This window comes from Coregonus lavaretus (assembly GCF_964263955.1).
Source record: "Coregonus lavaretus genome assembly, chromosome: 8".
NCBI lineage: Eukaryota > Metazoa > Chordata > Actinopteri > Salmoniformes > Salmonidae > Coregonus > Coregonus lavaretus.
In genome coordinates this window covers 58712039-58726067 of record NC_139995.1, presented here as the reverse complement: position 1 = coordinate 58726067, position 14029 = coordinate 58712039, and the positions used below count along the sequence as shown (strand labels likewise).

The window sequence follows — 14029 nt, the reverse complement described above, 5'->3', positions numbered from 1 at the left end:
CCCTTTCCACAGAGTGTAGCCCAAAATGGTTCAGACGCTACAGACTTCAGACAAGTCCCATGGTCAAGGAACAAAAAGGGAGAACACCGTCATGTTCGTGAGAGTCGTCTTTCCATAGCGGGGTCATAATACTTAGGACACTACAGACGTTTTCGTAAGAAGACCGATTTTCGGGATGTCTCATGGTGCGACAAACACTCTTCTAGTTCTGCCACCTTCCAACTTGCACAGAAGGGCGACATCGGCGGACGCCCTGGATTGAGACTGAACCCATGCAATAAAATATGTTCACTGTTTGTGCTGCTGGCAGAATACTAGTCCCAGACGTCCGTGTTTTCGTAGCCCGTATTCAAGATTTGTGAACAAAACCTAGGGCTCACCATCGAGCCTTTCCACGAAGAAATACGTTCACCGGGTTCTCTAAAGAGGTAGCTTTCTCTAATCGAATGGTTTATGTTCAGTTTGTCGTTGTTTTGAGAAGAGGCTAGCTAGCTAATAATGTCGATGCAATGGCCTCGCTAGCACAGCGATAACATTAGCTGCTAGCTAGCCGTTTCTTCCTATCTGTCAATGTTTTGCCAGTTAGCTAACTTGGCTATCTAGGTTCGTAGCAAGCAGCTGGTTAGGCAGCTAGCACAAAGTTTACTAGTTTAGTAGTTGCTTATAATCTATGTTTTTCAGCGAGCCACGTACGCTGAAAGACACCGGAAATATTGTTGTTTTACGGTTAGCCAACACGCAACGGTAACTAGCTAACCTAGCTAGCTAGCTGATTCGGTTGTGTTTGGAACAGCACTCAGAGCTAACGTTAGCCACCAAGCCATGGATATACAGTATGTGTCTGCTAGCTAGATACAGGATTAATTAACTAACTAAATCGCCCCGGTTTGGTTACTTTCCTTGATAGCTAGCTAGCTAATTTAGCTCAAATTGCGATCTTTCCAGTAAGACAGTAGCTAGCTCGCTCGTCTGGTTCATCATTACTTGATGCCGGTTGTTTATCAAGTATCATAGAAATGTCAATGAGCATCATCTGATATCATGTAACTTGGAATTAAGCTACTGATTATGCCAAGCAAGCTAGTTAACTACCTAAGAAATCCTGTTAACTCCCATCAGTCAGTGATGCGGTTAATAGGTGACCGCCCTGCACCGTGTGTGTCTCTCAACATTGTAGAAGTGACATTTGTTTAGCCTATATTGGCGTTCAATATGTTGACAGATTTGATTATCCATAACATTCCCTTTGATACCTGCTTCTTATGATAATTTGAGTCCCAAACCACCTCCTTCAAGATGAGGTGTCAGTATTTTTATGTCCTTGACTCAAAGAAAAACAGATTAACACAGTGTTTAATCCTTGTAAAGATGATTGATGATATATTGTCGTTTCTAATGAACTATATGTGTGGTGTCTGTCTAACGAACTCTCTGTCTGTGGTCTGTAGATGAACAGCCACGGGAGTAAGAGAGCACCGACCACAGCCACCCAGCGACTGAAACAGGACTACCTCAGGATAAAGAAAGACCCTGTGCCTTACATATGTGCTGAACCCCTACCATCCAACATCCTTGAATGGTAAGGGCTCGCTCGCTCGCTCTCTCTCTCTCTGTATCTGTCTCTGTGTCTCTCTCTCTCTCTCTCTCTCTCTCTCTCTCACACACACATATCGACAGAGCGCCTCAGAGTAGGAGTGGTGATCTAGGATCAGGCCCCCCTGTCCATGTTATCTTATTCATTATGATCTAAAAGGGGAAATCTGATCCTATATCAGCACTCCTACTCTGATATGCTTTTTGAATATGGGCCCAGGAGGGATAAGAGCTGTCTCAATACTTTTAAAATCCTCACCTTGTTTCTTCACTCTCCTTCATCTGCACTGATCTGAAAACAGGATAGGTGAAAATACTGGAGGGATGGTGATTGCTTGCTGTGAATCTGCTTTTCACCTGTCCCAGTTCTTCTGGGTCAGTGTAAATTATGGAAATTAGACTAGGAGGAGAAGATGAGAGGAAGCCACTTCACTAGACTATTGAGATGCACCCGAGGTCTCTTTAGAGAATGTGATGAATGAACAGGATCTTTATAGTATGAATGAATAGTACACTTGTTGTGAGCCAAATCAGTCATGGGTTGTTTCCTTAAAGTTGTTCACTCATTGCATTTTCCATGATGTGATTTTTCCCCCCTCTCTCTCCAGGCACTATGTGGTTCGAGGTCCTGAGAAAACCCCATACGAAGGTAAATAAATGCACTTTATAATATAATATGCCATTTAGCAGACACTTTACATATAGTACAGTACTCTGAATAATGTCACTTTAAATTGGGGCTCTCCAACCCAGTTCCTGGAGAGCTACCCTCCTGTAGGTTTTAACTCCAACCCAGTTCCTGGAGAGCTACCCTCCTGTAGGTTTAACTCCAACCCAGTTCCTGGAAAGCTAACCTCCTGTAGGTTTTAACTCCAACCCAGTTCCTGGAGAGCTACCCTCCTGTAGGTTTTAACTCCAACCCAGTTCCTGGAGAGCTACCCTCCTGTAGGTTTTAACTCCAACCCAGTTCCTGGAAAGCTACCCACCTGTAGGTTTTAACTCCAACCCTGTTCCTGGAGAGCTTCCCTCCTGTAGGAGTTGGAGTGAAAACCTACAGGAGGGAAGCTCTCCAGGAACATGGTTGGAGTGAACCTACAGGAGGGTAGCTCTCCAGGAACAGGGTTGGAGTTAAAACCTACAGGAGGGTAGCTCTCCAGGAACAGGGTTGGAGTGTAAACCTACAGGAGGGTATCTCTCCAGGAACAGGGTTGGAGTTAAAACCTACAGGAGGGTATCTCTCCAGGAACAGGGTTGGAGTTAACCTACAGGAGGGTAGCTCTCCAGGAACAGGGTTGGAGAGCCCTGCTTTAAATTATCTCATACTAACTGGTGTAATATTGACTAAATTGTTCCCCCACTTTTTTTTTGCTTAGATTTGCAGAATTTTGGATTCATTTTTGACAATATTGTTGTTACAGTTGTCATTTAATTGATTGAATGTCTTGATTCTTTGTTCCACAGGGGGATATTATCATGGCAAACTAATATTCCCTCGGGAGTTCCCCTTTAAGCCACCCAGCATCTACATGATCACACCTAACGGGAGATTTAAGTGTAACACGCGGTAAGAATCAACTTATATTCACCTTCTAGTGAGTTTTTTCCCCCCCAGAGCCTGGTTCCTCTCTAGGTTTCTTCCAAGGTTCCTGCCTTTCTAGGGAGTTTTTCCCCTCAGAGCCTGGTTCCTCTCTAGGTTTCTTCCAAGGTTCCTGCCTTTCTAGGGAGTTTTTCCCCTCAAAGCCTGGTTCCTCTCTAGGTTTCTTCCAAGGTTCCTGCCTTTCTAGGGAGTTTCTCCCCTCAGAGCCTGGTTCCTCTCTAGGTTTCTTCCAAGGTTCCTGCCTTTCTAGGGAGTTTTTCCCCTCAAAGCCTGGTTCCTCTCTAGGTTTCTTCCAAGGTTCCTGCCTTCCTATGGAGTTTTTCTCCACAGAGCCTGGTTCCTCTCTAGGTTTCTTCCAAGGTTCCTGCCTTTCTAGGGAGTTTTTCCCCTCAGAGCCTGGTTCCTCTCTAGGTTTCTTCCAAGGTTCCTGGCTTTCTAGGGAGTTTTTCCTAGCCACTGTGCGTCTGTATTGCTTGCTCTCTGTGGTTTTAGGCTGGGTATCTGTAAAGCACGTGGGACAACTGCTGATGTAAAAAGGGCTTTAAAAAATACATTTGATTGATTTAATTACCCAGAACAGGTGATTTTTATCGTACTAATGACCAGGGTTGGGGTGAATTCCAGGCAATTCAGAAAGTAAACCAAATTCAAATTCCATATTTTTCTCATTGAAGAGAATTTCAATTAGAATTGGAATGTCAGTGTACTTCCTGAATTGAAATGGAATTGACTCCAACCCTGCTAACACCATTTTAAGTACAATCTTCAGTACATATCCTAAATGGATGTCATTTAATCAATGGAACTACAGCATGTTCTGTTAAATCTTTGCATCCGTTTTCATGCAGTCTTTTCCTGAGTGTTACGGTGTATCTCTTCCCCTCCCGACTGAGTGTGTCACGCTGTATCTCTTCCCCCAGGTTATGTCTGTCCATCACTGATTTCCACCCGGACACGTGGAACCCAGCCTGGTCCGTCTCCACCATCCTGACGGGTCTGCTCAGCTTCATGGTGGAGAAAGGCCCTACTCTGGGTAGTATCGAGACCTCCGACTACACCGTGAGTTCATACTGACGATGTTATTCTATGTGTGTTGTGTCAGTTGATTTAGACAGGGCTATGGATGCAAGGGATCCATCAATGAGATCAAAATGATTTTTAACCATGTTTTGAAGCTATACAGTGTTGTAATACAATTACATTGTTTACAAGCATTGGAGGAAAAACGAGCTTATATTTAGGGTTTTGATGGAGTACGACAGTGGAACTAGGCTCATGAAGCGTTTACAGTACAAGTTATATTCTTCAAGAATCAACGGCTATATGTAATTAATTTAAAAGTAAAAAAACTAGATGTAGCAATGGTATTGTCCCTTTTAATATTAGACCATTAGAGTCCTGCTTTATTACATTCAGCTTATAAAGGCTTCATAAAGCCTTCATAAGCACTACATAAATGTGTTACAAAGCATCTATAACCATGTGTCATGGTTTATAAATGTGACGTAACCCACTATGTGGAATATGATATAAACGTGCTTTATAAAGGGTGACGTGTTGTGCTGAAGAATGGCACACGCTCTAAAGGGATGTAATTTTTGTCACATTACACCTATTCTCGTTCCCAGACACTTCCGCCGAAATGCGCGGATGGTCTGGTGGATGGTACTGAACGATTAGTGCTTTTTGAGGTCGGTTTGATTATTGAAAGATAATCACGGTTTTCAGTTTCGATTTATTTTTTGCATTAAATGCATTATGTAGGTTGAATGCTATAACAACACAGAATAAAAAAAACAACTAAATGGAATTCAAATAATTGAACCAACGTCGGTCATAATACGAGCCATACCGTGGGGTGCTGGGTCCAGTCAGGTCTTTGACAACAATATACAGTTGAAGTCGTACGTTTACATACACCTTAGCCAAATACATTTAAACTCAGTTTTTCACAATTCCTGACATTTAATCCTAGTACAAATTCCCTGTCTTAGGTCAGTTAGGATCACCACTTTATTTTAAGAATGTGAAATGTCAGAATAATAGTAAAGAGAATGATTTATTTAAGCTTTTATTTATTTCATCACATTCCCAGTGGGTCAGAAGTTTACGTACACTCAATTGGTATTTGGTAGCATTGCCTTTAAATTGTTAAACTTGGGTCAAATGTTTCGGGTAGCCTTCCACAAGCTCCCCACAATAAGTTGGGTGAATTTTGGCCCATTCCTCCTGACAGAGCTGGTGTAACTGAGTCAGGTTTGTAGGCCTCCTTGCTCGCATACGCTTTTTCAGTTCTGCCCACACATTTCTATAGGATTGAGGTCAGGGCTTTGTGATGGCCACTCCAATACCTTGACTTTGTTGTCCTTAAGCCATTTTGCCACAACTTTGGAAGTATGCTTGGGGTCATTGTCCACTTGGAAGACCCATTTGCCACCAAGCTTTAACTTCCTGACTGATGTCTTGAGATGTTGCTTCAATATATCCACATAATTTTCCTTCCTCATGATGCCATCTATTTTGTGAAGTGCAACAGTCCCTCCTGCAGCAAAGCACCCGCACAGCATGATGCTGCCACCCCCGTGCTTCACGGTTGGGATGGTGTTCTTCGGCTTGCAACACCCCCTTTTTCCTCCAAACATGACAATGGTCATTATGGCCAAACAGTTCTATTTTTGTTTCATCAGACCAGTGGATATTTCTCCAAAAAGTACAATCTTTGTCCCCATGTGCAGTTGCAAACCGTAGTCTGGCTTTTTTATGGTGGTTTTGGAGCAGTGGCTTCTTCCTTGCTGAGCGGCCTTTCAGGTTATGTCGATATAGGAGTCGTTTTACTGTGGATATAGATACTTTTGTACCTGTTTCCTCCAGCATCTTCACAAGGTCCTTTGCTGTTGTTCTGGGATTGATTTGCACTTTTCGTACCAAAGTACATTCATCTTTAGGAAACAGAACGCGTCTCCTTCCTGAGCGGTATGACGGCTGCGTGGTCCCATGGTGTTTATACTTGCGTACTATTTTTTTGTAGAGATGAACGTGGTACCCTTCAGGCGTTTGGAAATTGCTCCCAAGGATGAACCAGACTTGTGGCGGTCTACAAATTTTTTTCGGAGGTCTTGGCTGATTTCTTTTGATTTTCCCATGATGTCAAGCAAAGAGGCACTGAGTTTGAAGGTAGGCCTTGAAATACATCCACAGGTACACCTCCAATTGACTCAAATGATGTCAATTAGCCTATCAGAAGCTTCTAAAGCCATGACATAATTTTCTGGAATTTTCCAAGTTGTTTAAAGGCACAGTCAACTTAGTGTATGGAAACTTCTGACCCACTGGAATTGTGATACAGTGAATTATAAGTGAAATAATCTGTCTGTAAACAATTGTTGGAAAAATTACTTGTGTCATGCACAAAGTAGATGTCCTAACCGACTTGCCAAAACTATAGTTTGTTAACAAGAAATTTGTGGAATGGTTGAAAAACGAGTTTTAATGACTCCAACCTAAGTGTATGTAAACTTCCGACTTCAACTGTAACAAGCCATACGGTGGAGTCATAGGGTCCACTCCTATTTGCCATATCTTCAATCTAAGACTACTATAAAGTGTGTGCCCTCAGGCCTGGAGGGAAGCAAAAGTAATTCCGCTACCCAAGAAATAGTAAAGCCCCCTTTACTGGCTCAAATAAACTACCAATCAGCCTGTTCCCAACCCTTTTGGAAAACTTTTGGAAGAAATTGTGTTTGACCAGATACAATGCTATTTTACTGTAAACAAATTGACAACAGACCTTCAGCACGCTTATAGGGAAGGACATTCAACAAGCACGGCACTTACAAAAATGATTGATGATTGGCTGAGAGAAATTGATGATCAAAAGATTGTGGGGGCTGTTTTGTTAGACTTCCGTGCGGCTTTTGACATTATCGATCATAGTCTGCTGCTGGAAAAACCTACACTACCGGTCAGAAGTTTGGGGTCACTTAGAAATGTCCTTGTTTTCCATGAAAACATACATGAAATGAGTTTGAATAGGAAATATAGCAAAATGCATAGGAAATGTAGTCATTGACAAACTTAGAAATAATGATTTTTAATTGAAATAATAATTGTGTCCTTCAAACTTTGCTTTCGTCAAAGAATCCTCAGTTTGCAGCAATTACAGCCTTGCAGACCTTTGGCATTCTAGTTGTCAATTTGTTGAGGTAATCTGAAGAGATTTCACCCCATGCTTCCTGAAGCACCTCCCACAAGTTGGATTGGCTTGATGGGCACTTCTTACTTACCATACGGTCAAGCTGCTCCCACAACAGCTCAATAGGGTTGCGATCCGGTGACTGTGCTGGCCACTCTATTATAGACAGAATACCAGCTGACTGCTTCTTCCCTAAATAGTTCTTGCATAGTTTGGAGCTGTGCTTTGGGTCATTGTCCTGTTGTAGGAGGAAATTGGCTCCAATCGAGCGCCTTCCACAGGGTATGGCATGGCGTTGCAAAATGGAGTGATAGCCTTTCTTCTTCAAGATCCCTTTTACCCTGTACAAATCTCCCACTTTACCACCACCAAAGCACCCCCAGACCATCACATTGCCTCCACCATGCTTGACAGATAGCATCAAGCACTCCTCCAGCATCTTTTCATTTGGTCTGCGTCTCACAAATGTTCTTCTTTGTGATCCGAACACCTCAAACTTTGATTCGTCTGTCCATAACACTTTTTTCCAATCTTCCTCTGTCCAGTGTCTGTGTTCTTTTGCCCATCTTAATCTTTTCTTTTTATTGGCCAGTCTGAGATATAGCTTTTTCTTTGCAACTCTGCCTAGGTCAGCATCCCACTGTCGCCTCTTCAATGTTGACATTGAGACTGGTGTTTTGCGGGTACTATTTAATGAAGCTGCCAGTTGAGGACCTGTGAGGCACCTGTTTCTCAAACTAGACACTCTACTGTATTTGTCCTCTTGCTCAGTTGTGCACCGGGGCCTCCCACTCCTCTTTCTATTCTGGTTAGAGACAGTTTGCGCTGTTCTGCGAAGGGAGTAGTACACAGCGTTGTACGAGATCTTCAGTTCCTTGGCAATTTCTCGCATGGAATAGCCTTCATTTCTCAGAACAAGAATAGACTGACGAGTTTCAGAAGAAAATTATTTGTTTCTGACCATTTTGAGGCTGTAATCGAACCCACAATTGCTGATGCAATTGAAAAGTGTTCTGAAATGTAATATTTTAAACTGTATATAACTGCCTTAATGTTGCTGGACCCCGTGCTCCATACATACTGTATGCTACAGTAGAAACGACAACTTTGATAGGAACGAACACGTGTCCAAAGGAAAACAACAAGGAAGGCGATGCGAGGGGGGGGGTGAAATCATTTCACTGGTAAACAATTTGAGTGGCTGGTGGACCAAAAAGTTAATTTTAGGCCTTGGTCCAGAGTCTGGGTCATTAACCATTACTCCGGCACCACCCTACCCCGTCTGATCTCTCAGATACATGAGAAATGTCAAGGCCCAACTTACTTACGGAAATATTCCAGTTTTCAGAAAGCAACCATTTTTTTAAAGGCTTGATATCAGTGCTGTTTTTTTGATAGTCTTATGGGACTCACTGGGAAAATAACCCATCTGTTTATAAGCCATTTATTTACTTAAAAAAATAAAAAAAGATTTCACCGCGGATCAGATGTAATTCAACACTATTATAATAGTTACGGTGAATGACTTCACGTGTATATGGCTGTTTATATTGTTTGCCTAATATTTTCACTAATCACTGATTTTGCTGCTAGCTGCTTTGTTGAGGAAAATGTTACTTACAATTTTTAAATGTAAATGTAATTTTGCTGCTAGCTGCTTTGTTGAGGAAAATGTTACTTACAATTTTTAAATGTAAATGTACTTTTGCTGCTAGCTGCTTTGTTGAGGAAAATGTTACTTACAATTTTTAAATGTAAATGTAATTTTGCTGCTAGCTGCTTTGTTGAGGAAAATGTTACTTACAATTTTTAAATGTAAATGTAATTTTGCTGCTAGCTGCTTTGTTGAGGAAAACGTTACTTACAATTTTTAAATGTAAATGTAATTTTGCTGCTAGCTGCTTTGTTGAGGAAAATGCTACTTACAATTTTTAAATGTAAATGTAATTTTGCTGCTAGCTGCTTTGTTGAGGAAAATGCTACTTACAATTTTTAAATGTAAATGTAATTTTGCTGCTAGCTGCTTTGTTGATTGTGATCTACCTTTTTTAAAGGGATAGTTCAGGATTTGTTCTACTTCCACAGAGTCAGATGAGCTCATGGATCCCGTTTTTGTCTCTGCGTTCAGTTTGAAGGAAGTTGCCAACTAGCGTTAGCGCAATTTCTAACTAGTGTTAGCACAATGACTGGAAGTCTATGGGAATAGCTAGCATACCAGCTGTTCCTGTAGTCTTCCAGTCATTGCGATAACGCCAGTTAGCATTGGCTTGTGAAACTACCTCAAACTTCCTTCATACTGGATGCAGAGTTTATCTGCCTCTGGGGAAGTAGATGAAAGTGCTTACTTGCCAAAATCCTGAACTATTCCTTTAAGATGAATGCACTAACTTTCAGTCACTCTGGATGAGGTGTAAATGTAATTCAAATTGTTGGTTCTTTTGGTTATTAATTGTTTTGTTGTTTATTACCTCCAGAAACGACAGCTGTCAGCCCAGAGCTTGGCTTTCAACCTGAAGGAGAAGGTTTTCTGTGAACTGTTTCCTGATGCTGTTGATGTGAGTCTGCATGGAAATAATTTACTAAATACAGATACTGTAATAACAAACTAAATACAGACACTGTAATAACAAACTAAATACAGATACTGTAATAACAAACTAAATACAGATACTGTAATAACAAACTAAATACAGATACTGTAATAACAAACTAAATACAGATACTGTAGTAACAAACTAAATACGGATACTGTAATAACAAACTAAATACGGATACTGTAATAACAAACTAAATACAGACACTGTAGTAACAAACTAAATACGGATACTGTAATAACAAACTAAAAGGCAGCATATAGTACAGCAGGGTTTCCCAAACTCACAACCCTGGCGTTGCAAGCGCCATGCTCTACCAACTGAGCTACAGGAGGCCTGCTCATCATCAATCCGCTGTGTAGTGCTAGGGCAAAAACCAAAACGTGCACCCAGGGCGGCCCCAGGACTGAGTTTGGGAAACCCTGCTCTAGATCGCCATGTCATCAACTGAGCGGATTCTATTACTGGCTTCTTTTGAGTGCCGACATTCATCCTTCTCCTCCACTTCCTCTCTCCCTGCCTACTTGCTGTTTTCCATCCATCATCTCTACTCCATCTTTTTTCTGCCACCATCTACTCTCTCTCCTCTTTCACCCTCTTTTCATCCCCCCTCTCCATCTCCTTTTTCTCTTCTCTCCCTCCCCTCCCTCTCTCATCCCTCCCTCCATCTTCTCTCCATTCCTCCCTCCATCTCCTCTCCCTCTCTCTCTCCATCTATCCCTCTCTCTCTCTCCAGGAGATAAAGCAGAAACAGAAGGCCCAGGAGGAGTTGAGCGCCCGCCCCCAGCCCCTCCCCCTCCCCGACGTGGTTCCTGACGGCGACCCTCACCACGGCAACTACGGAATCCCTGCCCTCAACGGAGGCCATGCCCCTCTGGGTCCCGCTAACCCTGCCCCCGGCCTCCAGCAGGCCAATCGGAACCACGGACTGCTGGGCGGGGCCTTGGCCAACCTGTTTGTGATTGTAGGGTTCGCTGCATTTGCTTACACAGTGAAGTACGTGCTGCGGAGCATCGCCCAGGAGTAAGAGAAGAGGAGGAGAGGAGAGGAAGAGAGGTCCAGCTACAGGACTATAATATGATTTAAACACACTATTGATAGAAATTCAGAGCCATCCGCCTGGAGGATGGATGGATGGATGGATGGAGGAGCAGGTGGGGGTTTGGGGGGAAGGAATGGGACAGGGTTGTTTTGTGGAAACGGTTGTTGATCCACTCTGTGCTTTCGGTGGTTATCACCTAATACCCAGGTGTTAGAAGTGCTTGGCTCGTGGGTTGACCGCTGGCTCAGAATAGTTCAAGTAATTGTTTTTTTTTTTCTGCCTAATTACTCTGAACCCACTGTGTTGTTGGTATTCTTCTGTGTGCTAGATACATTTAAATCTATTGTGTCGCCATATTGGTGGGTCCCTGTAAAAAAAGAATAATGTGTAAATTGGAACCATGTTTCCGTTCTGCCTGTTCCAGTTCTAAGAAGTATGTCTTAAGTGGGGATAGATAGCCCTCTGTTGCCCAGGAAACAAGGTTCAGACTCACTTGGTAAGTGTTGCCCTTCTGTCCTGTGTCCCCTGGGACAGGTAAGACAGACTCCACCCCCACAGGAAGGAGTCTGTGTGTAATGTCAATGTAACCCTGGCTTTTAAAGTAGGCTCATCGCAACAAGAGAAGCAGTTTTATTCAGCCCCAAGGTTTTTGGAATGAGTCCCGAGTCCTAGGTCAGCTGTCACTGTGTGTGTTGAGCCAATCTGACAAGGCAGAACTCTCTGCCCCAAATGGCACCCTATTCCCTATGTAGTGCACTACTTTTTGACCAGGGCCATGTGGATGTGTTCAAAAGTAGTGCACTATATAGGGAATAGGGTGCCATTTGGGGGACAGGCCTCAGTCACGTCCCCTTGTGGCTCCTTTCCAAAATAGCTGACGGCTCTTTTCCGTGTGTCTTCTTCAGAATGCATTCATAACGTCACGCTTCATTCACCCTCGTCTGGACTAAACCATATACATGACTCACAGGTTTCGGTATGTTTTTGTATTAAAAAAAAAAAAAACACAAACAAAAACAACTTACCGCCCATGTTAATCACTGACACGGCTGTTTTTTAAGGGGTTAGTTGGAAAAGAGTGGGGTTGTAGGGTAATTTGGAAATTAGTATTTTATAAGAAATTGGTTTGGATGAGGGAAGTCATTAGTCATGGGATATGTTGCGTAAGAATGGAAGACCCAGTGAACTCAATCGCTAACCCGGCCTGAGGGCATGCTGTCTGTCTCTCTGTCTGCCTATCTGTCTCTCTGTCTGCCTATCTGTCTCTCTGTCTGCCTATCTGTCTCTCTGTCTGCCTATCTGTCTCTCTGTCTGCCTATCTGTCTCTCTGTCTGCCTATCTGTCTCTCTGTCTGCCTATCTGTCTGCCTATCTGTCTCTCTGTCTGTCTCTCTGTCTGCCTCTCTGTCTGCCTATCTGTCTCTCTGTCTGCCTATCTGTCTCTCTGTCTGCCTATCTGTCTCTCTGTCTGCCTATCTGTCTCTCTGTCTGCCTATCTGTCTCTCTGTCTGCCTATCTGCCTCTCTGTCTGCCTCTCTGTCTCTCTGTCTGCCTATCTGTCTCTCTGTCTGCCTATCTGTCTCTCTGTCTGCCTATCTGTCTCTCTGTCTGCCTATCTGTCTCTCTGTCTGCCTATCTGTCTCTCTGTCTGCCTATCTGTCTCTCTGTCTGCCTATCTGTCTCTCTGTCTGCCTATCTGTCTCTCTGTCTGCCTATCTGTCTCTCTGTCTGCCTATCTGTCTCTCTGTCTGCCTATCTGTCTCTCTGTCTGCCTATCTGTCTCTCTGTCTGCCTATCTGTCTCTCTGTCTGCCTATCTGTCTCTCTGTCTGCCTATCTGTCTCTCTGTCTGCCTATCTGTCTCTCTGTCTGCCTATCTGTCTCTCTGTCTGCCTATCTGTCTCTCTGTCTGCCTATCTGTCTCTCTGTCTGCCTATCTGTCTCTCTGTCTGCCTATCTGTCTCTCTGTCTGCCTATCTGTCTCTCTGTCTGCCTATCTGTCTCTCTGTCTGCCTATCTGTCTCTCTGTCTGCCTATCTGTCTCTCTGTCTGCCTATCTGTCTCTCTGTCTGCCTATCTGTCTCTCTGTCTGCCTATCTGTCTCTCTGTCTGCCTATCTGTCTCTCTGTCTGCCTATCTGTCTCTCTGTCTGCCTATCTGTCTCTCTGTCTGCCTATCTGTCTCTCTGTCTGCCTATCTGTCTCTCTGTCTGCCTATCTGTCTCTCTGTCTGCCTATCTGTCTCTCTGTCTGCCTATCTGTCTCTCTGTCTGCCTATCTGTCTCTCTGTCTGCCTATCTGTCTCTCTGTCTGCCTATCTGTCTCTCTGTCTGCCTATCTGTCTCTCTGTCTGCCTATCTGTCTCTCTGTCTGCCTATCTGTCTCTCTGTCTGCCTATCTGTCTCTCTGTCTGCCTATCTGTCTCTCTGTCTGCCTATCTGTCTCTCTGTCTGCCTATCTGTCTCTCTGTCTGCCTATCTGTCTCTCTGTCTGTCGTGTCTTTACACTGCTACTGACCCACTCAAACATGATGAAAATTGAAATAATGGACATGGTGGATAGGTTAACTATAGTAGTGGTGTAATTGGGTTACAAATAGTAACCTACTCAATTTAAATACTGCTCTCAAAGGCAGTTGATTCTGCCTATATACATGAATTATACTCAACAAAAATATAAACGCAACATGTAAAGTGTTGGTCCCATGTTTCATGAGCTGAAATAAAAGATCACAGACATTTTCCAAAAAAAAAACAATTATGTTGTGCGCAAATTTGTTTACATTCCTGTTAGTGACCATTTCAACTTTGCCAAGATAATTCATCTGGCATAATCAGATGATAATCCGTATGGCATATCAAAAAGCTGATTAAAAGGCATTATCAATACACAGGTGCACCTTGTGCTGGGGACAATATAAGGCCACTTTAAAATGTGCTGTTTTGTCACACAACACAATGCCACAGATATCTGAAGTTTTGAGGGAGAGTGCAATTGGCATGCTGACTGCAGGA

General features: G+C 43.1%; 1 protein-coding gene across 1 annotated transcript; it reads left to right on the top strand.

Annotated features, from left to right (window-relative positions):
- On the top strand, window positions 1–13751 carry ube2j2 (ubiquitin-conjugating enzyme E2, J2). Its single transcript, XM_084167751.1, has 8 exons — window positions 1–428; window positions 1449–1579; window positions 2202–2242; window positions 3055–3157; window positions 4111–4249; window positions 9857–9937; window positions 10713–11740; window positions 11835–13751. The coding sequence occupies exons 2-7, from the start codon at window positions 1449–1451 to the stop codon at window positions 11001–11003; spliced, it is 786 nt and encodes a 261-aa protein (XP_084023877.1). The 5' UTR covers window positions 1–428; the 3' UTR covers window positions 11004–11740; window positions 11835–13751.
- Window positions 13752–14029: the final 278 nt, after the last annotated feature.

Excerpts from the sequence above, each read along its gene's own strand:
- ube2j2 (XM_084167751.1), top strand. The coding sequence starts at position 1,449 with ATGAACAGCCACGGGAGTAAGAGAGCACCGACCACAGCCACCCAGCGA. Across the intron at positions 1,580-2,201 it reads CCATCCAACATCCTTGAATG|GCACTATGTGGTTCGAGGTC; the intron begins GTAAGGGCTCGC and ends CTCTCTCTCCAG. Across the intron at positions 9,938-10,712 it reads TGTTTCCTGATGCTGTTGAT|GAGATAAAGCAGAAACAGAA; the intron begins GTGAGTCTGCAT and ends CTCTCTCTCCAG.